Raw genomic sequence first — 25,665 nt, forward strand, 5'->3', positions numbered from 1 at the left:
GCAAGTCACTGTCGTTGGCAAATGCAAGGCCGCCAAGGAAGGGAAAAGTGCCTTAGAAGTGACGCCTTATATACAAACTCCTGTATGTTTAAGCCTAAACAAAATTTCCTTCAGAATGAACTTAAAGGAAAAATAAACCCTTTAACACGTCATGCCTTTAAAGAACAGACATGGAATTTCCAGTTTATATCTACAAATACAGCAAGAACGAGGTTGGAAGAAGTATCCTAATAAAACAAGTGTATCAAAATACAAATCTGCGTTTCGAGGTTTGACCCAACTAATACAGATAAGAGTGCATTTGGGGCCAGACGTCTTTTTATCACTTTTGCCTCTTAGCATGTAGATGTCTGGGGGGTGTTTGTGGGCAGTGGGTGTGTTCATGCACATAGTATGGCCACAGTCTCAATCTCAGAACCTAATGATAGGATCAACTGTGTCCACAGGGAAGCTATGCACAATGGCTTCTTTGCTTGTGTGTCCAGCCCATGACTAGATCCTTTGAGATCCTTAGATGCAAAGTGCCAAGTGTCATTATTATGAACTCTATTGCTGTTATTTTATTAAGTGTTTGAGATTAATATCAATTTAACTCATGATAAGTGCTCCTGCAAAGTGGGAGAACTTGAAACGTAGCTCAGGAAAGGTTGCTTATGGAGGATACCAGTTTCTTAGAAACTCTGCCCCTCCCCCAATCCCCTTGTTCAAGTCAATGATAAGCTGACTGTTCTTTCATGATAATGTGTCAAGTTATCGTGACCCTTAATAAGAAGACTGTCATGGATGTGTCATGGAGGTACTGCTGCCAGGAAATGAAAGACCATGTACAGTTAGGTAACATCATTAAGTCGTTCATCAAACCTCTACAAGGCTCCTACTGTGTGCCAAGATTTGTGCTTTTTTTTTTTTTAACGTTTCATTTTGTCAAGCGACAGAGAGAGACAGAGTGTGAGCGGAGGAGGGGCAGAGAGAGAGGGAGACACAGAATCCGAAGCAGGGTCCAGGCTCTGAGCTGTCAAGCACAGAGCCCGACACGGGACTCAAACCCATGAACCATGAGACCATGACCTGAGCCAAAGTCAGACACTCAACTGAGTGAGCCACCCAGGCGCCCCTAGCTTTGTGCTTTGCGATACTCTGTCTCCAGTCTAGTGAAGAGACTGGTACATGCTGTGCGAACACAGAGTAGGGATCAGCCTGGGCTGGAAAAAAACAGAGCAGGTTTCCCCAAGATGCTGATACACCAGGAGATACCAGGTCTCATAGTGACAGAAAAGTACAGTCAGATCCCTCAGAGAGGCTGGAAGTTTCTGGGTCTTTTTTCCAAACCACTTCACCCTGAAATTTAGAACCATATAGTTTTCCTTTGTATTTTAAAATGACATTAGCAATAATTTTATATTCTAAACCAGATCAGTCATCTGTTGAATAGAATATCCATCGATCATCTTCCAAAGGACAAACCCATACAAGATATCATCTCATATGTGATTATCAAAGCTTCCTCACACCATACTTACGAAGTGGGTAGTATAGCCCTACTTTTGCCGATGAGGAAACGGAGAAGTTAAATGACTTGTGCAGATCACACACTCATGGGCCGTGACAGGGCCAGCGGGCGGCCCAAAGCCTGTGCCTTGTCAGCCACACAAGGCCGCTTTATTCGATTTACTGGTTAATGATGGCAGCCAGCATTATCTCTATCATTTCTGTCAGCCACTCTGACTGGAATCAGTGAAAATAATAGACCTAATTTAGGACTCTGAGAAGTCTGCCAGTTCCTCGTCCTCCTCCCTAGAAACCATGCCAGACGGGGACGAATCTCTTTTTTAAGAGCCTAATAAGAGGAAATCCAAAACTTCAGTAAGCCATTTAATTGTCTTACACTGTTCGTTCTTGGGAGATACTCTTTCTTCTAACGTAAATCCCATGTGCTGCTGTTTTATTATAGTTATTACTCTGCTTTGGTTGGCTTTGAAAGTAGCTGGTCACCATTCTCTGAATATAGTAATTTGGAAACTTGAAGGCCGTTATCGTCATCTCCCGGTCTTGTTCCTTCTACTTTTCCATTTAGGTCTTCCCTTCTGGCCTTTCAGTATTTCTCTGTGGGCCTTTGGAACCTTCTCCAAGTTCCCCCCCCCCCCCCCCCCCTTCCCTCCCCGCCACCCTCATGATGTTCAGCTCTGTCTGACAAGGATTTCTCTAGGCTCTCACACCCTCTCCTATGGTTTCTGGTTATTTGATTACAGCCATTGTTTAGACTTTGCGGCTGTCTGTCAGGATGTAACCTACTGAGGAGTTGGCTAAGCCTCGAGGCAGTGCCCCTGTCTTTGTCTGTGCTTCCTTGGAGGACAAGCTGCCCTCTCAGCACTTCTGTTACTTTATCATTAAGAACAGAACTTGAGGAATCAGGCTTTTAGCAGCCTGCGTTTATGCATGTCCTCATAGCCAGCCTAAGCCCCTCCTCCTGCATCACTGACGTATCTCCCCTCCTGCCAGTATAGCTGTGGAGCTAATCGTCTCTAGCGCCTTCTCCTAAGGAGCTGAAATAATCCTGGCAAGTGGCTGGGTGGAGGGCGTTATAAATTTGGTCTCCCAGGAGAGGTACTTGAAAACTGTCTACGAGAACCTGCCTTGAGATTCAGGAAGAGGTTAGGTTAAAGGCATTAGTGGGGGCGACCTAGTGGGGAGAACTTGCAAAGTGCAAGGATGAGTAAAGGTTGTCCAGATGATGTTTCCTAGAGCTCTTCTGTTTTCGCTGAAGTCTTTCGCAGTTGGTGCTTCTGTCGTTTAGCTGCAAAATGACACTATCTATTTGGATCATAGGTATGGGGCGACTGTACAGGGTGTGGCGTCCGCCACAAATTACTCATTAAAATATGATAACTGACAAGCTGAGAGTCCAGAGGAAACCAAAACAGAATCGCCTACTTAAGAGTTGTGGGGTGGGGGCGTTTGTCAGCTCGGGGAGCTCTCTGCCTCTACAGAACATCCAGGCAAGTGTGTCACTGGATGTCTCCATGAATAATTCATTGATGGTGAATGAATGCAAGCAGCAATCACATGTAAATGACAAGGCTCATAATCAGAGGGCTACTTATTTGTCCTTATGAAGCAAGGAGGAAGCTTATTAACAACTTAGAAACAGGAAGAAATTTTACTTAGAGATACGTCTCTCTAAAGAAAAAATTTCCCCAGGCAGCCAGATGTATATCATTTATTTGAGCCTGCATTCAAAATCATCTTTTATTTCATGTCTTTGGATCTGCATTTACTTGCCTTTTCTAAGTGTAACTTTATGAATAATTGAAGCAACCGGGAAGTTATTGGCTAATTGAAAAGCCATCTCTTCGTGTCTTTAAGCCCGACCCATGGCGAAAGCCAGACTGTTCAGGCATTTAGGGGTCTTTTATAAAGGGTCTTTTAAAAGAGCCTTTAGCTCTTTACAAGGAAAAAATATCAGATTTTGAAAACGTGGTTTTTTTTTTTTTTTCCTGTGGTGACACTAGTACATCAGAAACCAATCCAACCGTGTTTTTGGTTAACTTAAATGAATCAGGCTGACTGCATGACTAATTCAGATTAATGGTGCAGAAATCAGTCATTAAAGAAAAAAAAAAGAGATTGATTTAATAGTCTTAACAGAATGGCCATAAATTTACATCTCCCTTTCTATTCCTGCTCTCTCTGTTTAAAACACTTGAAAGCACTAGTAAACATCTCCTCTGCCTGAGTAGATACAGCATTTATGCTATAAAACCCAGCAAAGGCTCCAGTAGGGTGCAGCTCTGTTAGCTGTATTACATTTTATTACTACCATTGGCTCTCTCGCAGCCGGGCTTGTATTTAAAGAAAAAGAGGTTACATTTCCAAGATATCACATACTACATCTATAAAATAAAGGCAGCAGTAGTACAAAATTGATAAAAAAGGAGGCCCAAATTTATCTTGCGTGGTAAATTTAATTTCCGACACCCCTGGTGATAATGATTACAAAAGTGTTCTTGTCAATATCGATAAGTCAGTGCAAAGCAGAAACGAGATGTTTAGTTGACCGTGGTGTGGGTGTAACTGGTACCTCCGAGCCCAGAGCTCTGAGCAGTATAAAGTGCAGCCTTATTACAGGGCAGGCATCCAATTTTTAAAACATTGCATAGATTGGAGACAGATGAGTGTGGCTGAATTATTCTTGGCCTTTTCTTATGAAATGCCGAGAATATAATTTCAAATGGAAATGAATTTAATTGATGCAAAAACAAATGGGTCTAGAACGCGTCTGAAGGCTTGAGCTTAATCTAAGGGGCACTGATAAAAAGTACAGATTACCTTGGGGGTAACCACTTATGCTTTTCAAGAACAGAAACGGGTTACATGAGGCTGTTAATGTAAATTGGAGTTTCACTCATGACTTGTAAATCAATGAAGTTCTTCTCGTTAGCTAGCAAAGATAATTTATTGAGCCCTGTGCCTGCGACATCTATTGCTAGTTGAAGAGATCCTTAATATCTGTATTCTTATTAACCCAAGAAGTATTTATTAACACCTCCTAGGTACCATGCACTTGCTTAGGTTTCTGAAGGATCTGCATTAGTAAAAATAGAGCAGGCACAACCTCTTGTGAAGTTTATTGTCTGGTTTGGAACAGACACATTTTTAAAAATCACTCAAAATCACTGAAGAATTATAACTGGGGAGCTGAGGTGGTAAACTCCAAGAGACCATGACATGCATCTATTTTGTTTTTCAACATGTGACCACAGATTGTGAATTTGTAAATGAATTGTTAGGCAAATGACCTAACTTGCCAAGCTAGTGTTCCACTCTGAAATGAGCGTGTACAGGGCCCGCTTTGTGTTCGATGCTTAATTTGATTTTTGATTGATTCGTTGATTGACTCATTCATTTATTCATTGATTGGTGATAAATGTTGCTAGGGAGAAGTGCAGGGTGAGGGCACTCCAAAACCAGGCCCTGACCTGCTGTGGATGTCCAGAGAAGGTGGTGAAGGTTTCTTACATTCAAGGCTGTGGCAGGAAGGAAGGTGGCACTTACATGAAACTGGAAGGAAGTCACTATGTCACTGGTGTGGAGCCCAGGGCCATGTGCTGGGGAGGCAGTGAGTGGCCACATGGTGCAATGGCCTTGAAGTCATATCAAGTTCTGTCACAAGAAGCCAAGCGTACCGGTGTCTCTTAAGGAGCTGGAGAATTTGCTGTTTTTCATTGGGCTGTTTTGCTAGCTTTTTAGGAAAGATGGTGGCTAGGATACAGATAAAAAGGCAAAATTATCTTCCTAGACACCCAAATGCCTGTGTCACCAAAGGAAAGGAAAGGTGGCACTGGGCGGGGGGGTGGGGGCGTGGGGGGGAGGGGAGAGGGGAGAAGGGGAGAGGTACAAATCTTGGAGAGAGGTTCCAGATCTTTACCAGAGGTCCTTCCTTGAGTCTAAGAAAGCTTTGAAATGGAAACTACATATTTTAATTGAATTCTGCTGATATTTTGGTGCCTCTTCTCAGGCCAAATATTTCTACTTCTTTGTCTCAAATTCCTCATTTGTTAAAAGGGGAAATGTTGTATTTGCCATCCAACTTTAGGAGCTTGGCAGTGAGACTTGGTGCGGAGCATGAGCTCATTCAAAAAAAGATATGGGTAGAATGATGTCTTTTAAAATATGGGCCAGATAGCTGTCTTGTTTTCCCAATTATTGCTTCTGTTGGATTTTTGTCATTGTTTTCAGGACAAACAAGATACTGAGAACCGATCTCTGGGGAACTAGTTTGGTTCCATTTTGAGGAAATATTTTCAAAGATCCTTTCTGAGAAATAGTGTGAATCATTTTGAAATTCTGTAAAACTGTGGGTGAGAGGAGTCCATTTGCCTCCGCAGAAGGGTTTGGAAATCTCGAGTTGATGGATATTTAAAGATATCTTATAAAGGCAGCAAGTTTGGGACCTTTTTATAGGCATTTTGTTCGGCTGCTGTGGTTCTTTAATTAAAGCTAAGGATTGGTGCTAACTTTAAGATCCCAGCCTGAAGCCCCAGTTCCTTTATTGGAGTACAGTGATTAATCTATAGTTTGGTCTGTGTTTCGGAAGAATAAAAACAAAACAACTAATTTTACTGAGCACCTTCAACATACAGTTGACCCTTGACCAACGCGGGTTTGAACTACGCAGGTCCACTTATATGAGGATGTTTTTCCATCAATACAGTATGGTGCTACAAATGATATCTCTCCCTTATGATTTTCTCAACATTTTCTTTTTCTCTAGATTACTTTATTGCAAGAACATGGTATATAATACATATAGCATACAAAATATGTGCTAATAGATTGTTCGTGTTATCATTAAGGCTGTTAGCATTAGTAGTTCATGTTCTCACGGAGGCTATTCGTAGTTAATTGTGGGGGGAATCACAGTTACATGTGGAGTTTTGACTACATGAGGAGTTGGGGTTTCTAATGCCTGTTTTGTTCAAGAGTCAACTGTATTTAATATGTGGTGACTCATTTAATGCCATGAGGTGAATATCTCTGTCCTCCCATTTTATAGTTGAGGAAACTGAGGCACACAGAGGCCAAGCGACTTACCCAAGGTCACACAGCTAGTAAGTGGCAGAGCTGGGATTCCAACCTAGACAGACGATCTTCTGAGGCATTGCTTTTTACTCCCATTTTCCAATGTAATTATTACATGTAAATTACATGTAAATTCTTCATGGAAGAAATGAACTGTATTGTCTTTCCATTTCACATTCTACTTGATTTTCCGGCAATTTGTTTTCTTTACAAAAATAGGAATTTTTAAACTCCACTTGGGAGAAGAATGATAGAAGAAGCATTTCTCATTACAAACGGCCGTCTCTTAAGATTTAAGAGTTTGTGGGGCGCCTGGGTGGCGCAGTCGGTTAAGCGTCCGACTTCAGCCCGGTCACGGTCTCGCGGTCCGTGGGCTTGTGCCCCGCGTCGGGCTCTGGGCTGATGGCTCAGAGCCTGGAGCCTGTTTCCGATTCTGTGTCTCCCTCTCTCTCTGCCCCTCCCCCGTTCATGCTCTGTCTCTGTCCCCAAAATAAATAAACGTTGGGGAAAAAAAAAATTAAAAAAAAAAAAAAGATTTAAGAGTTTGTATTCATCCTGTTTAGCTTTTCAGTCTCCCCATCCTAGACAGCAAGTAGTTTGCCAAGATAGGCCACAATACTTGATTTAAGGTGAAAAGAAAGCATGTATCTTTTTATAAGCAAATACAGCGATAATGGGCAATACTCTCTCTCAAGTCTGTGTGTGAAATTACGTTACCTTTAAATGAGGACGAAATGTGGACCCCCTGGAATGTATCCAGTTCTTTTTAGCAATTTCTCTTGCTGTTTGGAGACACATTCTTTTCGTGGTTTGTCCATATTTCAAATGTATTTTTCACATTAGGGACTAAGTGCTATCCTGACTCCGTTCCATTTAGTACAGACACTGACCACCTACTATATAATAAAACATATAGTCTCTAGAGATTAAGAACATCTCATTTTCAAAATCTAGAATCTGAATTTTATTTTTTTTAATTTTTTAAAAATGTTTGTTAACTTTTGAGAGAGAGGAGAGAGAAGAGAGAGAGAGCATGCACGTGAAAGTGAGTGGGGGAGGGGCAGAGAGACAGAGGGAGACAGAGGATCCAAAGGGGGCTCCACACTGACAGCGGAGAGCCGGACACGGTGCTTGAACTCACCCACCGTGAGATCATGACCTCAGCCAAAGTCGGATGATTAACCAACTGAGCCGCCCAGGTGCCCCTAGAATCAAAATTTTAGAGCTTCATGCCATTTCCAGATGGCCTATAGTCTGATCCCTTCATTAAATAGATGATGAAATGGAGAGCCTCGCAGTGGAGAAAGACTCTCCCCCAAAGTCAAAAACTCTAACGGCAGTGGCTTTCTGGATCTTCTGCTTCCTGCCCACTCTTCTTTCCATTTCATTGCCTTGAAGCTTCTGATTCTGCACACGCCCGTCCTTCCAAGTGGTTATTTATTATCTCCTCATGATTCTCTTAAGATGTCTATGGTCTCATTTTGATGCTAATATGATCTTCCAATTCTTTAACCTTATGTTTTTTTTTTTCATGGCTTGCTTTTCCCTTTGCCTGACCACACACCTGATAGGTTTGTCTCTCCTGAGTTTCATAGACAACTCGGGAGTGCCACATATCTTTTGAAGACCTGGGAAAGGAAAGCGGTCTACAGCGACCCTCCTGAGACCTTCCCCCAAAAAAGTACTGGCCCTTAGCTCCTTAAAGATAGTTGGGCTTGTCCAAGGGCAAAGGCTGGAGACCCAGACCTTGCTTTTCAGACACCCCTAGACTGGAAAACATCCTTTGGGGGTAAAAATGAGGACATGAAATCGCTTGCTGTGGTACCTTTCATTCTGTTAAGGACACTGAAAACACAGTCTGTCATCCTTGACATTTTAATTGAAAGAAAAGCTTACATAGATTTCAGCCGTAAGCAGTATGTTTATACAAGTGTATAAAGAGGAATAATCTGTCAAGTTGGAAAACTCTTAATGCTACGGGACTCAGTTTAGTAATTGAACAATCCAACATGAGCTCACACATCTTACCTTGTTCCATGCCTCAATAATTTTTAGTAGAAATACTTTACCTAGAGGCATATGGTTATTAAAAAGGAGGCTCGGCTTGCTCAAAGTCTGGAATTATTAGCTCATGGCAACAAGCCCGCACTGGAGAAAGACTGTTGGGTCTTTGTTTTCACAACTTTACTGCGATTTGCCATCTTATTTTCAGAGTCTAACTGATGTGTTGTTTGGGAAGTTTCTTTTTTTTTTTTTTTTAAAGGAAGAAAACATAATTTCACATGGATGAGTGACTTCTCGTGTTAGCAGTACTGCAGAATGTTACTACTTCGTTGCAAAGTCCAGGGAGCAGTGTGAATATCAAAGGAAATAGACCGTGAATTTATTTTAGTGTAAAAAATCAATAATAACTTAGTTATGGGAGCCATCAAGGTGTGATGGGGGAAGCCCTGTGTTGCAAGTTGAATAGAAGTCCTGCTTCTTTTCAGGACCCGTGTGGCCTTGGGCACATTTAAATGTTTCTGAATTTAGCTTACTCCGAGTAAAATAGGGGTAATCTGACCTACCTACCACATGGCATTGTTTCAAGTCGCATGAAGGTGAAAATATTTTGAAAAATATGAAACTATATAAGTGCAACATAAAAAGTTTCATGCAAGTGCAATGTGTTAGTAATTATTTCTGTATACACAAGGGGAATTAGATAATTTATGTAATTATTCCGATACCACTCTTGCTTCAGTGATCAGAATATTCTGGACAAATGATTATTTATTGGGCCAAGCTACATAATTACTTCAGTCTAGTCCTTTGTATGCCCAGTGATGGGTAGAAGAGATTTTTTTTTTTCTTTCAGTGTTTGTAGTTTTAAAAGCCTGAGCAAGAAGCCTAGAAAATGGCGCCGTTTTGTGCATGGGTTGGGAAAATTGTTTGTAGAATCTGTGTAAAATAATAATGCAGAATTCTTCAGAGCCCAAACATACAGCGTTCTCAAATAGCCATTTCTATTTCAAGTATATATTGTTAACTGGTTTGACTGCTGCCGTTAGGCAATTATTATTATAATTCCAAGGGAGTTCAGTACCCTGAAAGGCTTTCTTAATTAACGAGGGAAGGCTTGTTATTTAAAAATCTAGTACATCTATGCATGGTGTGGAAGTAACTGATCTAATAAGAACATTGATTAAATGAAACATACCATTCCCCAGCTACTGTATCCAACTGGGAGTTTTCCATAGTTTTGTGAAACATGAAAACTCATTTTAAGTTTAATTACTTTTGCATCTCCATTCACATCAGCGCTGTTTAATTGATTTGTTTGTTCATAATAGCTCATCAATAAACACTGATCACCGAGATCATCATTAATATGCCATGTTGGAAACAAAATGTCAATGACGATACTATGCCGCTCTCCCTTTCTGAGGATGATATGGCATATCGACATAATAAAATGTTCTCAGTTATCTCTTTTTGCTTGTCCCTGTCTATACCCAAAGCATTCCTCCTGGTGACTAGGGAAACAGACATATGGTAGAAGGCTTAGATGTACCTATATGTATGCGTACATGTATGTGTGTACATCTATCCGTCTGCCTGGATATCTATAGGCGAATGGATGGATAGATGATTACCTATCTGTAGAGATGCTCTCAGTGAGTCTTTCTCATTATAAACCAGGGCCGTTCAGATTACTAACTTTGCACCTAGAGGAACTGACCATTACCGTACAGCTATTTTCTTTCCAGAAAAGGTCACAAACAAAACATTAAGACTGGAGAATATAAGGCAAACCTTGCCTGTTGATAGAGCCACATTTATACTTATGTGATTCGAGCTATCCACCTCTGAGTGAGATGAGCTTTAGGACCCAGTGAAATTACAGCCTACTATAGAATTTTGGAGCAATGGACATCAGCAGTTTCCTAGAACTCTGAAATGTGAAGGACCTTCAAAGACCCTACTAACCCTTTTGTTAATCTACACTCCAGAAATCCCCAGGGCACATGTCAAAAAAAATACCCATAATACTCATTTGCTTTTCTGAAAACACTCATTTGACTGTTACAGGCTACTTACATTGGCCTATCCGTGTAACCACTCATGTACATGTTCCGTTAATAAAGCTGGGTGCCATTTGTGTACCTTGACATGGAGTCTGTGTAAAGGTTTTATATTCTTTTATATTTTCATGTATGTAACTTCTTTTTGTAATTTTTTTTAATGTTTACTTTTGGGAGAGACAGAGTGTGAGCAGGGGAGGGGCAGAGAGAGAGAGAGAGAGAGAGAGAGAGAGAGAGGGAGACACAGAATCCGAAGCAGGCTCCAGGCCCTGAGCTGTCAGCACAGAGCCCGATGGACGCAGGGCTTCAACTCACGAACCATGAGATTATGACCTGAGCTGAAGTCGGACGCCTAACCGACTGAGCCACCCAGGCGCCCCTCATGTATATAACTTCTTAAACATATAAATATTGACTAATTTATGACTAATCCTTCCAAGATGCATGTGCCTGTGATAGCTAGCTATATACCCAAGGGAGCTATTAGGCAAAAGGAGTAGAAAACCTAATCTTCTTTGGAATTTCAACAGCAATGCAAAAGAAGAACATGTTGGCATTGTTTCCCCTGTCTCAATCTCCCACTTCACCCTAAGTCAGCCACGGGAGGCGAGGCACATGAGCTCCAAAGAGGCTTCTCACAGTGCTCTGGACGGGACTGTCCTCCCCTGAAGCATAGAGAGGCACCCAGCCACACCAAACATCTCCATCTGCAGTCATTACCCAGCACTTAGCAGTAGGGAATCTTTTTTCTTTTTAAGAAAATGCATTAATTCTGGAAGCAGAAGCTTCTTTCGTGGTATTCAGGATAAGGTGTCTTAACATGGGGGCCTCAGAGGTCCTGGGGCGGGGGGTGTTTGTTTATTTATTTGTTTTGTTTTATTTGTTAAATCTTTAATTTAACTGTTTGACATTTATAGAGCTCCCTGGGGCAACAGTATCAGGAGATTGAGAATTTAGCTGAGGAGGTCACTTATTTGCCATTTTTCATAAACACAAATAATTTCCTTTTTCCCTCAGCCACACATTCCCTGGCTCATTAAATCAATTTGAGTTCCTGAAAAAATTTTGTTCTCAGGCAAATTGAAGCAAAAGCTCAAACTGTGTACTCCCCCGAGGAATGCTTACCCGAGTTCTGCAGGTCAGGCCAAAATCAGTTTCTGTCAAACAGCCTAACACCTCCAGTTATTATAAAATGAAGGATTGGTAATTGGGGGCTGGGCTCAGGCCTTGCCCAAAAAAGGCCAGCTATAGTGGCATGAACCTCAGTCTTGTTCCTTTGGTTCCTTGGTCCTGGCTTTGTTTTTTGTTTTTTGTTTTTTTGTTTTTTCCACCCACGCTGGAGAATTACGAAAAAGTCAAAACAGATTTCTATTGGGAGTTCATGACTAACGTTGGCTATTCAAATCCAGACGGTGCAAGTATGTTCCGTACAAAGCCGGGAGGGCTTCCAGGCAGAGGCTTAAGAGAGTGTGGATAAAACAAATGCACACAGATCTCAGGGTCTAAGTTCCTCCCAAAGGGCAGAGAATTCTGAGCAAAACACAGGATTTCGCCCCCAAGTCCCTTCCCTAAGAAGCAGGGGTTGTAGGAGATTTACCGACTTGTTGACTATTGAACATGAGTTAGATAACAGAGGTCAGGAAATGAAGTGGAATTTGATGTATTAACTAGGAAGCAGCAGAGGAAGCCAGGCTTGTGTTTTATTTGTTATTATTTCCCTAATATCCTCAATTATGTGGTTCCCATCAGAGGATCTGATCTGTTGCTCATGTAATGGTGTTGTCCCCACTGGTTCTGGACACAGGCAGTGAATCCCCTGCCCCAAGGCATCAGGAATAATGTCTGCTTTTTGTCTGTGTTACCAGGCCTGTCCCAGGCTCTCTATCTTCTCTGCTACATCTCCACAACAGACAGAGACAGCCCATGCCAGCCTCCATGCCTGGGACCCTGCCCAACCCAACAATGCCGGGATCTTCTGCCGTCTCCATGCCAGTAAGTGCTTCTTGCTTCCACCGAATCCTGCTCTTTTGAAGGCACTAAAGAAAAGCTGAGCTCTAAGCTGGGAAGAGAGTGGCTGCTTCTGGATGAAGAGTTGAGCTGTGTGCTACTTTGGGTAGAGTGCCCGGTTGTCTGTCGCTAGGTGTCTGGCTGGCTTTCCTGTCCTTCAGGGCTCTCCTAGTGAGGCCTGGCCCCAACTTCCTGCGGGCGAGCGAGCTTGCCACACCCAGGGAATGGAATTTGTTCAAGGGCACAGTGTTTTATGACTCGCCCAAAGTCTGTATAGCGTGGGCTATATACAGAGTGTCTCTAACTCACCAGGGAGTGGTCTAGCCAGGACTCAGAGTAACAATTATCATGATAAAAGTAATAATGATGGTACATAATGCCTGCTAATATGTAGTCCTGGGCATCATGTTCTACTAAGCATGCTCACAGCATTTATCGGGTGCTTACCGTGTGTTAGTCCCCCCGTAAGCATTTCATCAACACATGGAACAATCCCGTCAGGTACGTACTATTTCTATTCCCCTTTGTTCGAATGAGAAGAGTAAGGCCGGTAGCTTGCTTGGCTGAGAGGCAGCATCGCTGAGTTTTAAACCCACCCCGTCACCTCCTGCGTGATATGTACATTCTCTGCTTTCACCGTCACAACAAACCCGCGAGGGACGCCTTGTTATTACCTCCATTTTACAGACGAGAAAACTGAGGCACTGGCCGAAGGTCACAGTTAGTAAGTGATGGAGCGTCTGGATTTAAATCCAGGCGGTATGACTCTAGAGTCTACACTTAATCATTATATTATACCCCCCACCTCTGAAAACAACGCATTCGCCTAGAAGGGACATACAGACTCTTCCAGAGCAAACCTTGCTGTCCTTCCACGGGATCCCCTCCCCGTCTTTCTTCATCCTCCCTGGCTTTGTAATTCGGGGAGCATGGTTGGTGTCGTTATTCCTGGGGCCACAGGAGTTTTTCAGAGCCCTAGAGGTGATATGACAACTCAACGAAAACCCTTCCGCACCAGTATCAACAATGCCTGGCAGAGCATTTGGGCATTTTTAAGAAATTGTCTACATTTGTCACTTCACGTTGCTGGCGTCGCCATCCTGTGGGAATGGGGCCGCAGTAGTTATTGACATGCTCGTCCTACAGGCGAAAAGCTAAAGGGTAAGAAGTTGAAGGCGGCTGCCTAATGTCACACAGCTGTGACAAACCCCATCGCAACTTGCGCCGAGTGGCTCAGATTCTCGAAGGTTGAGCAGTTGGCTGGTTTATCTAGGTGGAGGCGGGGGGTGGGGCAGGAGTGTGGAGGCCCAAATTCAGAGAAATGGACCTGCCTACGACAAGTATTGGATGGTCCTGGCTAGAAAGAGTCTTTGCAAAACCGGGCCAGAAGGAACAGATGAGTTGACACACTTTACCTGCGTTGCTCACCATAAGCATCTTTAGGGGAGGGACAACAGTGCCACCAAGGCCATTATCCCAGGTTTTATTCAACCCAGCCAGTTGCGCGAAGACCCCCACCATAAGCTGTCTTCGTGTAGACTGTAAATCCCTCTTGTCCAACATTAGTTTCCTTTCATAAATTCCATCCATTAACTAGAAAAGTGCCACTGCGGTGACCTTTTTGTCCCACTTGAGTAAACCGTACCATTTCCAGGGACAAAGGTGGGACACGGGCTCAGGGAGCGCAGAGAACAGGCGTCTCGCACTGGTTCCCCCACATCACGTCATTGTACACCGTGACCTCCTGTTGGTGCTTCAGAATACAAGTAAAAGATCAGGTGTGTGATCAAGAGCCAGTGTAGACAGCAAGTCAGGGATGCTGTCCCCACACGAGTTCCCAAGCCCTTGTCACTGACGCGGACAGCTGCCATGACAATAGTATCAGTCTATAGCACTGATTCTCAACTGGGGGCGGTTGTCTCCCGCAGGGGATATTTGGAAATGTCTGGAGATCCTGCTGCTCCATCACAACTGGGGAAAGGGTGCTACTGGGGTCTGTAGGGAGAGGCCAGGGATGATGTTGAACATTCTACCAGGCACAGGACAGCCCCCACAAAAAAATGATTTATTTGGGCCCGATAGGTCAACAGCGCTGAGGCTGAGAAACCTTGGTTTTAGAGTGACACTAATGTAACTAATAAAAACGATCATAAAATCGCTAAGAAAAGATACTTTACGAGTCCCTGGTTCTAGAAATCTAGGCCTACTCTTCCTTGTTATCAAGTCTCCTGCTCCTGTCCTAAGATTTTGGCGTTTTTTAAAAAAATGCTTATTTATTTTTCAAGGAGAGAGAGACAGAGCATGAGCAGGGGAAGAGCAGTGAGAGAGGGAGACACAGAATCCGAAGCAGGCTCCAGGCTCCGAGCTGCCAGCACAGAGCCCAACACGGGGCTTGAACTCACGAACCGTGACATCATGACCTGAGCTGAAGTCAGACGCTTAACCGACTGAGCTGCCCAGGCGCCCCAAGATTTTGGCACTTGAAAGCATAGTCTTCCCCTAGACTTCCTGCCCTGGGAAACCACGATTCCCTTGGTATAAAAGATCAGCCTGTCTGTCGGTGAAGGTTAAGATTCTGAACTCATGTGAAGTGCACACTGCCAGACCCCACATCTCACAAGGTCCTCGGTCAGAAGCAAAATGATGCCTCTGTTCAGGGATTGATTCACTCGTTCCCCAGACTTCTGCTGACACCTGCTGTGGGTCAAGGGCTGTGCTAGATCCTGGGGATGTGGTGAACAACAAGGCAGGATTTCATTGTCTTGTGAATTCCTACCTTGAACATCAAATGTTGCATAATTTGGGAAGAGGAACCCTCCTGTGTCATTACAAAAGCCCAGTGACCTGTGGACATTTGAGTTCCCGTTTTCTGATTTGTTTCGGGGGGAAAGGAGAAGCCTCCTCCCTCCCCCCCCAAAAAAGGTAAAAACCTTTATCTGGATGTTTTACCTGCAGTGCTAAATGTTGCTTAGTGTTCAGCAAACCACTCCCATCTTCTGACTTCTTGATTCTAGTCGCCTCACCCGAGCACACTTGTGGGGCAGAGCCTTATTAGTATAAGCGCCAAATAGTTGTCTCGAAGAGGCTCTTGCTGAGCCCTTATAATCACTAAGGTGGAAAAATGCAGTTTTTGTGTTTTTTTTTAGGTAGAGAAATCAGCCTGTTTTCAACATGCTGTTGAATTTGTGAGTCATGGAGTAGAAATAGTCACAGACTGTAACTTTTCCACAAAGAGGGAAACCCGAGGCTACAAGTAAGCTGCTCTCACGTCCTCGTAGTGCCTGATGGATAGTAGCTTGGAAACTTTCGGATAATCATTTGTACTTCTCCATGACCTTCCTTCTGGGAAACTGAAAGCAAAAGCTCATTTGGACTTGATGTCCCTCCAGGTGAAGGTCCCCCATTGGAATTGTCAAATGCCTTTCCAAGTCTTCTATCCTCCAGCCTCTGGAAGGGGCGGTTATAAAGAATAAGAATTTTGTGGAGCAATCTTCATGAGTTACTGGTCAGAGTACACGGATGTACTTAATAGCACTGAACTGCACGCTTAAACATAGTTAAAATGGTAAATTTTATGATACACGTATTTTACCAGAATTACAAAAACAATCATAAAAAAACAAAACACCCAGGCTACCTGGAGACTCAGGGCGTATGTGAGAGTGAACATGTTATTTTACTGAATTGCTAAGGCCTCAGAAGTTTTTGCTGGCATGCTCTAGAATGTATAGAAAATTCTTCACCAGATAGCTCCTTTTGAAGCAGTTTCACACCACCGTCCACTGCCAGATAACTGGTCTGTTCTTTCAGGCTCAGGTACAGCTAATGGTGCTTTGCTGGGACAGGGACTGTCCGCCCGTCACTCATGTCGTTTAGTGAGCACCTCCGTTACTCCACACATTAATGTTGTAAGTACAGTCCCGCGCCTGGGCAGACCCAGCAGGGATTGAAGGCATGGAACCCAAGGACGGCAGGGACCCTAAGGGGGCATTTACCTCAACTTTGACTCTCCACTCTTGTCTGTGAGGTTTCTGTCCTCCACCCTTGGAAGAGTTCCAGTGATAAAGAACTCTGTATTTTCCAAGACTACCCCAGCTGACTTTGAGCGAAACCAGATTCTCTGAAATTCTTTTTTTAATTTTTTATTTATTTGTTTTATGTGTGTGTGTGTGTGTGTGTGTGTGTGTGTGAGAGAGAGAGAGAGAGAGAGAGAGAGAGAGAGAGAGAGAGTAGGGGAGAGGAGCAGGAGGAGAGAGAGGATCTTAAGTAAGCCCGACACTCAGCACGGAGCCTGACGTGAGGCTCCATCCCACAATCCTGGGATCATGACCTGAGCTGAAATCAAGAGTTGGATCCTCGGGGCACCTGGGTGGCTCAGTCGGTTAAGCGGCCGACTTCGGCTCAGGTCATGATCTCACGGTCCGTGAGTTCGAGCTCCGCGTCGGGCTCTGTGCTAACAGCTCAGAGCCTGGACCCTGTTTCAGATTCTGTGTCTCCCTCTCTCTCTCTGACCCTCCCCCATTCATGCTCTCTCTCTGACTCAAAAATAAATAAACGTTAAAAAAAAAAAAGAGTTGGACCCTCAACTGACTGAGCCATCCAGGTGCCCCTGGGTTTCCTGAAATTTCTGACCGTTGTTTTCTATCCATCCTTTGACAAGTGGAAGAACTTTTGCATTGAAGAATTTGTTTTTTCCTCTTGAGGAAACTCTATTCTCTGTGTGATTTGAGTATTAAGTGTACTTGCTTTACTCGAGTTCTTTGAAAAGTGCTAAATTTCTACTACACAGAAAAAAAAAAATCAATCAGACACACCCTTTCCCAACTGAAAGAGAGATCTGGTTGTATTTACTCTTTAACAGGGACACCCTGGAGACAAAAATGCCACAACTCCTACAGGTACTTGAACGACGTTAATTGCAGACCCGATGGCAGGCCGGGGGGACAAGGTTGGAGGGGTCAGTCACGTGTCATAGAGTGCCCTCAGCTGCTTCCTTCACCCACCCCAGGTCCTAGCCCTGCTGTAAGGCCAGAAGCTGCTGCTATGTAGGGTCGTGACTAGATTTACAGGGAAGGGGAGTTGTGCCCGGACAGCAGCTCAAATACCTGTTAGTCATCTTAATTGTGCTTACGAGTTACGGGGCCAGGAAGACCCACCTTATTTGGGAGCATTACTTTTTAAATTAATTTAGTGTTTTTCTTATTGCTAAAATGACGCATGTTTTTGCATAAAACTGAAGGCGGGGGGGAAGCCATGGATAACCTGAGATAACCATGTGGTGGGTATCTTTCCAGTGCTTTTCTGTGCATACATTATTCTTCCCAGTTATAAAAAGAAGCATGACTAGTGGCAGTTGGAGGGTTTGCAAAAGTGGAAATAGTCCATACTTTTATTTGTAAACGTACCATGACGACATGGTTCTGGTTGGCATGGGGCATCTCCGATAGAAGGCCTGGCTTTGGATTAGTTCTTTGATGTCCTTGAGTTTGAGGCTCAGAAGTGCGTTGCTGGCCTTCCCCAAACCACAGTCTCTCTCCAGAGTTATTCACAGAGCTTCTAAATGACCCACTTGAAAGAGAAATGCAGCTTTGTCTGTGACCTAGACTGCTTTTCTCAGACTCTGATTCTGTTGCTTTCCTTTCTCTTAGATGGAGAGACAAATGTCAGTGAACTCCAACCTCCTGGGAATGCAAGGTCCAAATCTCAGCAACCCGTGTGCTTCTCCCCAAGTCCAGCCAATGCATTCAGAAGCCAAAATGGTAAATAACAATTATCATCATCCTTCTGTTGTTTCGCGGCTTTGTGTTTGACTTCTGCTCTGACTTCCACATTTCAGTTAAGTTAGGTTAGATGGCTCCGTCGTCGTTTTTGGTGAAAAGGTCTTTTCTGTGGAAAAGCAGGACAGAGCTTGGCTCGCTCTTTGAGGCTATTTGTTATTGAAGCTTGGCATCAGGTGACCATGGAACAAGCATTGAATCGGCTCATGGCCTTAGTGAAAAGGACATTTAGAAGTTTGGGGAGATCCATAGGAGTTGAGGTGGGATACACCCAAGTGTATGTATGTTTTCTCATAATGTGAAAGTAACGAAAACAGTCCAGAGTTTCTCTTCTTCAAGGTGGTCACAGTTTCAGTGCCACTCTTCCTGTCCCCACATCCGTGAAAACAGACATGTGATTTTTCAGCACACACTGGTACGGAAATATTTTTCATTTTTTATTATAGTTGTCAGATGTGACGTTAACTCAGAGGACCACAGCCTTGTTTTCCTGCAGGGTAACTGCGCCTCTTACTGAAATACATGATTTCGGGTGACAACCTCCAGTGGCTTTTAACATATGAGATTTATGTGCAGTAAGGTCAGTCTTTCCAATCACAGGGAAAGATTTATGCATGGTATTCTATTAAATATTAATAAAAGCAATGCATGTCTGTCTTTGCACCATAAGGTAAATTGGCTGGTTGTACAGATACTTGAAGTAGGTCATTCAGTTTTCATGTAGTTAAACTCTGACTCCACAATTAGGAGGCTATCAGATGGCAACAAAATACACTGTAGCAAAGTTTTTGGTGTCTGATATTGGATAAGAATAGCTTTGCTACAAGTTAGAGATTTATTTGGTTTCCTGACTGATAGTGTTGGAGACCGTGTCTGATGGCTGGTATGAAGATGTTATTGACAGTTCTGAAAATTAGCCATCAAAACCTACTGGCTTCATTTTCAATGGCAGCAAGGTTTTTTTCTGTTGTTTTTGTTGTTTTTGTTTTTTTTTGTTTTAATGCCTGCTTTGGTCACTTTTCTCTTGGAAATTTTACTCATTTGTCTTTCGGCTTCTTGATTCAAGGAAGCGCCTGAATCCCCAGCGTTGGCTACCTTGGGCAAATAAAATCTGTGGTTAAGAGAGTTCTCTTTGCCGTGCCACAGCCCCGGTGACATGCCAAATGGCACCGGCATCTTCAGCAAAGCTCGTTAAATCTTTTTGGAATCGGCAAATATTTTTTCAGCTCCAGCCCTGCAGTGCCAAACCAAATACTTGCTGGCAGAGTAAAGTTCAAACTGGCATCTGTTTTGGAGACCGGAGTAATGCCATTTACTTTTTTTTTTTTTTTAAGGAAAATAAAAAATGAACTGTGAAGGTACTTAAGAAAAGAACAAAATTCACTTATTCATATGTATGAATAAGTGTTCTAGGTCTGAGCATCCGATGCTGTTCCCCCAGCTGGATTACTTCTGAATCATCTTGTTTGGTTCAGGGTCTGTAACCCTTTTGAGGGACCTCCCAGACAAACTTTAGGTGGATTCTTACACACAGTTCCAAACCAAATTTCCCTGCCAATTGATTTTCACTGGATTATATGCCACCACTTGACTCAGAAATGTCCTACCCTTCTCTTCTTACTGGCAAAGAAGGAGAATGCTTCCAGAGGGAGTACGGGTTGATAATCGTATATACGTATGAAATAAGAACATATGATATGGCCAGTTATTGTGAATAATATCAGCCAGGGACAAAAGGAAATTGGTCTGTACCTATAAAAGAGTGTTAGCCCACAAATGTTTGTCGAGTTAAATTTACTGAGCAAGCACACAACTCTGCTGATTCATGCTCTAAGTGGATGAATATTTCCAGATCCATGATGTCTGGGCTAATGAATTCCATCATGGAGTTAGGGCTTAGGGAGCACGGTTTTTTTTTTTCTCTCTGTCCTAACCTCCCAGCCCTAACGCCATTATCACCGATCCATTATTCCAAAGGGGGAAATGGTAGCCACTTATATTTGGGGGAATAGCATTTACTTAGTAGCCTGGAAAAGTGTTTAGTAATTGGCTTTTAATGCATTACTCAGCATCTCTATTCTTATTCTGCCTTCTTTATTCACTGGAGAAGCCAGTTATTGCCGTCTACTAACCATACAGTATTTTGTAGCAGCTTTGGGCTGCTCAGATGAAAAGCTTTTACGAAAGACAAAGTAATGGTGAAAAAAAAAAAAAAAAAAACTTCCACGATTTTAATGTCAGCCAGAGCCTCCCCAGGTTTCTCTGAACTATGGGCTTTGTTGTTCTATGCCTAATTTTCTTCCTGTGTTAGACGGGAATGGATTCCAGATTTCAACTCAGACTCCTGTTTCACTGTTTTCAAGGACTTTTCCAAAGGTCACACATGGGCTATTGTGATGAATGCACTCTGCGGGGTGTGTTCTCGGAGCACATGAGAAACCAGAGAGCTGCGAGGGAGCCGTCGTCCACACCACAACACTGCATGCCTATTCTCCGGGGGACGGCAGTGTCACAGTGTCTATTTCACATTCTCTATTGGCCACTGACAAAAGCCATCACCCTGCATCTCTGGTGACGCTTGGAGGTCCTGGAGGTGGACAAAAGATTAAGACAGGATTGCTTTAACTATACGGCTTTGTTGGAAGCTGTCCGACTAGTGATTGCTCAGTAAACTGGCCATTTTTTATTGTGGAAGAGAGCAATACAGGTGTCCCCAGCAAGCTGTAGAGTGTGTTAATCTGGGACATCCAAATCAAGGTGTACAGTGCCCTTCTTTTCATTTAATGTATATTGGTCTCAAGCTCTGGACTTCAGTGTACTGAAGTCACATCTGTCCAAGATGGTTTTGTCATAATCTGGCAGATTATAATTGAGTTTTATGGATTCTTTTGCTGAAGAATTAAGCCAACAAACAAGTGAATACATGCATATTGGATTTTGTTTTGGGCGTCAGAGCAGACTCAAAGCTGTGAGAGCTTTCCATCTTTCCAGCCACCCAAACAACAGGTTCTTAGATCCCTGAGATCTGTGGGTGTCTTCCATGAAAATGGGGTCTTCTAGAAAGGAAATCCGCTGCATACCTGATGGACTTTTTTGACATTCATGGGGGAAGGGAGAAAATGAGGGGGTTAAGCAGATAGAAATGGAAAAGGGGAGAAAGAAGGAGACAGAAAGGGTAGGGGGCATTTAAACCAGACAGGGACACATTTCCAGACTCTTCTGGGTGTGACTGATTCTGTCGTGGTGTGAATATGGTGTTCTTAGAGTTACGTAGATTTGTGTTCATTTCTATTTGTGAGAATGAGACCAATCCTATCTAGCTTTAAAAGAGGTTTGCTTGCTTGCTTTCTTTCTTTCTTTCTTTCTTTCTTTCTTTCCACCAATAATGAGATTGGAAGCTAAATAAGAGGGTGGGGGGAAGTTGTCCGTATGCCTGTCCTGTGTCTCAGTAATGTTGAGATGATTACCATACTGAAACCAACTAAAATGAAGGGTGACTTAGAAACCCTCTGGAGAGGGCTGTGGCCACTCTGTCTGGAATTCACCTTCAGTTTGAACAGGGTTAGGGAAGTCCAGGGAGTGTTGATACTAAGGAGAAGGTATGTATGTACAGCTGTGATCGGATTTTGCCCTCAGGACAGCACCGTGACAGGGCTGTTGTCCCCATTTCCTAGTTGAGATAACTGAAGCTCCAAGTGGTTAAAAAACTGGCCCAACAACACAGCACATAGTGAAGGCTAACACCTCAGGCTCCAATGACAAAGCTTCTTCATCACAATATTGACCCTTTAGATAAGAATATCATACAGGGGGTGCCTGGGTAGCCCAGTCGGTTAAGCATCTAACTTCTGATTCAGCTCACGTCATGATCTCACAGTTTTGTGAGTTCAAGCCCTGCATCGGGCTCTGCGCCGACCCTGCAGAGCCTGCTTGAGATTCTCTCTCTCCTCTCTCTCTGCCCCTCCCCTGCTTGCGCTCTCTCTGTCTCTCTCAAAATAAATAAACTTAAAAATGTTAAATAAAAAAAAGAATATCATGCAGCTTCCAGATAACAGTAACCAGCAGATGACATCAAATTCATTGGCGTTAATTTATGTTGACGTACAAATGGGAGATAAGGATGCCAAGGACAGTGTAGACGTCCAGATTACCTGGGAAAGATGAGGAGTGGTTGGTAGTTTGGGATGTGCCCCTTTGTTTCACCAGAGCTCTGTGGTCTCGCTGACTGGTTCAGCATCCCTGCCTCTTTCTCCAGACACATTTTTAAATTTATTTTATTTAATGTTTATTTATTTTGAGAGACAGAGAGAGACAGAACACGTGCGGGTGAGAGGCAGAGAAGGAGACACACAGAATCCAAATCAGGCTCCAGGCTCCGAGCTGTCAGCACAGAGCCCCATGCGGGGTTTGAACTCACAAACTGTGAGATCATGACCTGAGCTGAAGTTGGACACTTAACCGACTGAGCCACCCAGGTGCCCCTTTAAAAACATTTTTTAGGGGCGCCTGGGTGGCGCAGTCGGTTAGGCGTCCGACTTCAGCCAGGTCACGATCTCGCGGTCCGTGAGTTCGAGCCCTGCGTCGGGCTCTGGGCTGATGGCTCAGAGCCTGGAGCCTGTTTCCAATTCTGTGTCTCCCTCTCTCTCTGCCCCTCCCCCATTCATGCTCTGTCTCTCTCTGTCCCAAAAATAAATAAACGTTGAAAAAAAAATTAAAAAAAAAATTTTTTTTAATGTCCTCCAAACACATTTTTTATCTTGATGTTTCTTACTTTACATGTGGGTCCCCCCACTACTCAATTAATTGGGATCTCCTTGAGGATAATCTTTGCCTCGTCTAAGCTCCTTGTACTGAGAAAGGCCCCATGAGTGAGACCTGAATTTAACTAGTTGAGTGGAGTTGGATTAAAATAATGAGAAGGAACCAAACAGTAGCAGTGAAAATGGAGGTGGAATGAGGTGGATAAGGGGCAAGGGTGGGGCTCAGGAGAGGGTAAAACAGGGAAAATGCTAAGCAAAGTAACAAGCTGATAAAGAGTACTTGACTACATTTGACTTCTTCGAAGGACAGCTGGAAACAACATCTGGCTTTTTTTTTTTTTTTCCTTGAGAGAAAAGCAATATGTCTGTTACTGAGAAAATAGAAGTTAGATTAGCATCGCCCTCTTAGGAATTGAGAAGGGTCAATACTAAATGCTATTTCTTCCATTGTGATAGACTAGCTATGCTGTATTTTGGTTGTCGACTTGTCAATACATCATCTCTAGTTAGGTTCACAATTTATTAAATGGATACATAAATCTATGCATCAATGAATGAATGAAACAAAAAAAAAATAAAGGTGGAAAGTCAAAGCCTTTCAGCGGCAGAGGGTACTCAGTGAAGATCTTGCCCAACTTCCTCGTCTCACAAGTGAGGATGCCAAAAGCAAATAAAAGCTCAGGGAAATCAAGCCATCATTTAAACACAGAGATGGGCCTCCCCGTGCAGACCTTCACGTTTCTACCCAGCATAATGCTTTTTTCGTCAGCTGTACTGATCAATGACTAACAGTGTTTCTCCTCTTGGCCCATAGTTTCCTCCTGGCAGATTGGCAGACAAGAGCTAGGGCGGTATAGTGAGCAATCCGTGGTCAGATCTCCACTTTGTTTTGAATGTCAACCTGGGTGTGTTTGTGTTTGCCTTTCCCCTCCCTAATTATCGAGCTGGATAACTGTTTGCCTACGGTGCCCCTTGACCACCCACTGTCCAACAGATAAATCACAGAGAAGCCTGCCTCCATATGGAGTTGCCTGGAAAGTTTATACACATGAAAAGACAGTCTCCAGGTAACATCTCTCTGGCACTCTTGAGAAATGCCGCTTTTCGATTTGCCTATTGGCTTTAATCACCCCCAGTTTCACTTCCTAAAAGTCCAGGAATTAAAAAAAAAAAAAAATCAGTGAATGAATAGGCTGTCTGCTTCTCAGAAGCTTTGTGGTGAGGCAGGAAATGCTGTTTGACTTTAAAGAAACTCTCATTAACTTTTGAATCATGCCAGAAGCCATGTGTCCCTGTAGCTGGGGATCAAAACATGATGATGGCCCGAGCCAAGGTGGCCCCTTTTTTTTCAGAATCCTCCTCCCTCGCTGCTGTGAAAAAACTGTCCAGTGTGCAGATGAGTAGGAATTATGTAAGATTCCATGACAACAAAAACAGCAACAGAAATCTATGCTATCACTAATATGAGTGATGGATCTCATTTTAAAAGCAATTTGCTTTCTTAAAATAACCTGGTAGCAAATAGTAACTGGTTAACATTAATTAAGCACTTGCATATATGGCAGAAACTATGGTAAGCATCTTATGTTTTGTCATTTGATCCTCACATCAGTCTGATGAGGGAGATACTATTCCATTTTTTTTTTTATTTAATGTTTATTTATCTTAGAGAGAGAGTGTGTGTGTGTGTAAGCAGGGAAGGGGCAGAGAGAGAAAGAGACACGGAATCCAAAGCAGGCTCCAGGCTCTGGGCTGTCAGCACAGAGCTCAATACAGGGCTTGAACTCACAAACTGTGAGATCATGACCTGAGCCGAAGTCGGACACTTAACCGACTAAGCCACCCAGGCGCCCCAGGGAGATACCATTCTTATTCTCGTTTACTAATAAACTGAGAGGTTAGGTAACTGGGGAAGAACCTAGAAGCTGGTAAAATGTGCTGGGATGTGAACCCAGGCTTTGGGCCCTTGGTCCTGGCTCTAAACCATTATGATTTGCCAGCAGGGGAATGATCATCCTATGAGTTTCTATTAGTGGGGCACTTTCCAAACTGCAAAGACTTCTGTATACAGATATCATTGGAGCCTCGTAGCAACCCTGTAAGGTAAACATGGGAATATTACCATCTTCATTTTATAGACAGAGAAGTTGAGTGGCCTTTCCAGCATCATCCAGTGGCATAACCACACCCTGCACCCAATATTCTGTGGTTTTTGTCCTGTTTCTACTTTATCACGCTGTCTCTGGTGTCCCTATGGTAACTCATCCTGAAGAGAAGCAAGCTCTTACCAAAACAAAACTCAGTGGTAAAAGTAAGAGGAGGCTCAAATTAATAGCTCAGGCCCAGCTACCTATTAGCTTATGCCTATTAGATTCTCTGTTCCTCATCAACTAAACACAGGAAAGAAGGCTGATCCATATTTCTGTCTGGCCAGGACAAATGCTGAATATGAGCTTAGTTATGGTTATTAAAGAATTG

The 25,665-nt window shown here is 43.2% G+C and overlaps 1 protein-coding gene across 11 annotated transcripts in view; it reads left to right on the forward strand.

Moving 5' to 3' along the window:
• Window positions 1-25,665, forward strand: part of CREB5 (cAMP responsive element binding protein 5) — a 495,995-nt gene that overhangs the window by 380,204 nt on the left and 90,126 nt on the right. For 10 of the 11 annotated variants that reach the window (XM_045052533.1, XM_045052534.1, XM_006929280.5 and 7 more), the window contains 2 exons: window positions 12,509-12,635; window positions 18,299-18,409. In XM_045052533.1, the coding sequence (XP_044908468.1) occupies window positions 12,509-12,635; window positions 18,299-18,409 (238 nt within the window). The remainder of the gene's footprint in view (window positions 1-12,508; window positions 12,636-18,298; window positions 18,410-25,665) is intronic. The other variant, XM_045052535.1, reaches the window with a different exon arrangement.

Source organism: Felis catus, chromosome A2 (genome assembly GCF_018350175.1).
Source record: "Felis catus isolate Fca126 chromosome A2, F.catus_Fca126_mat1.0, whole genome shotgun sequence".
Taxonomy (NCBI): domain Eukaryota; kingdom Metazoa; phylum Chordata; class Mammalia; order Carnivora; family Felidae; genus Felis; species Felis catus.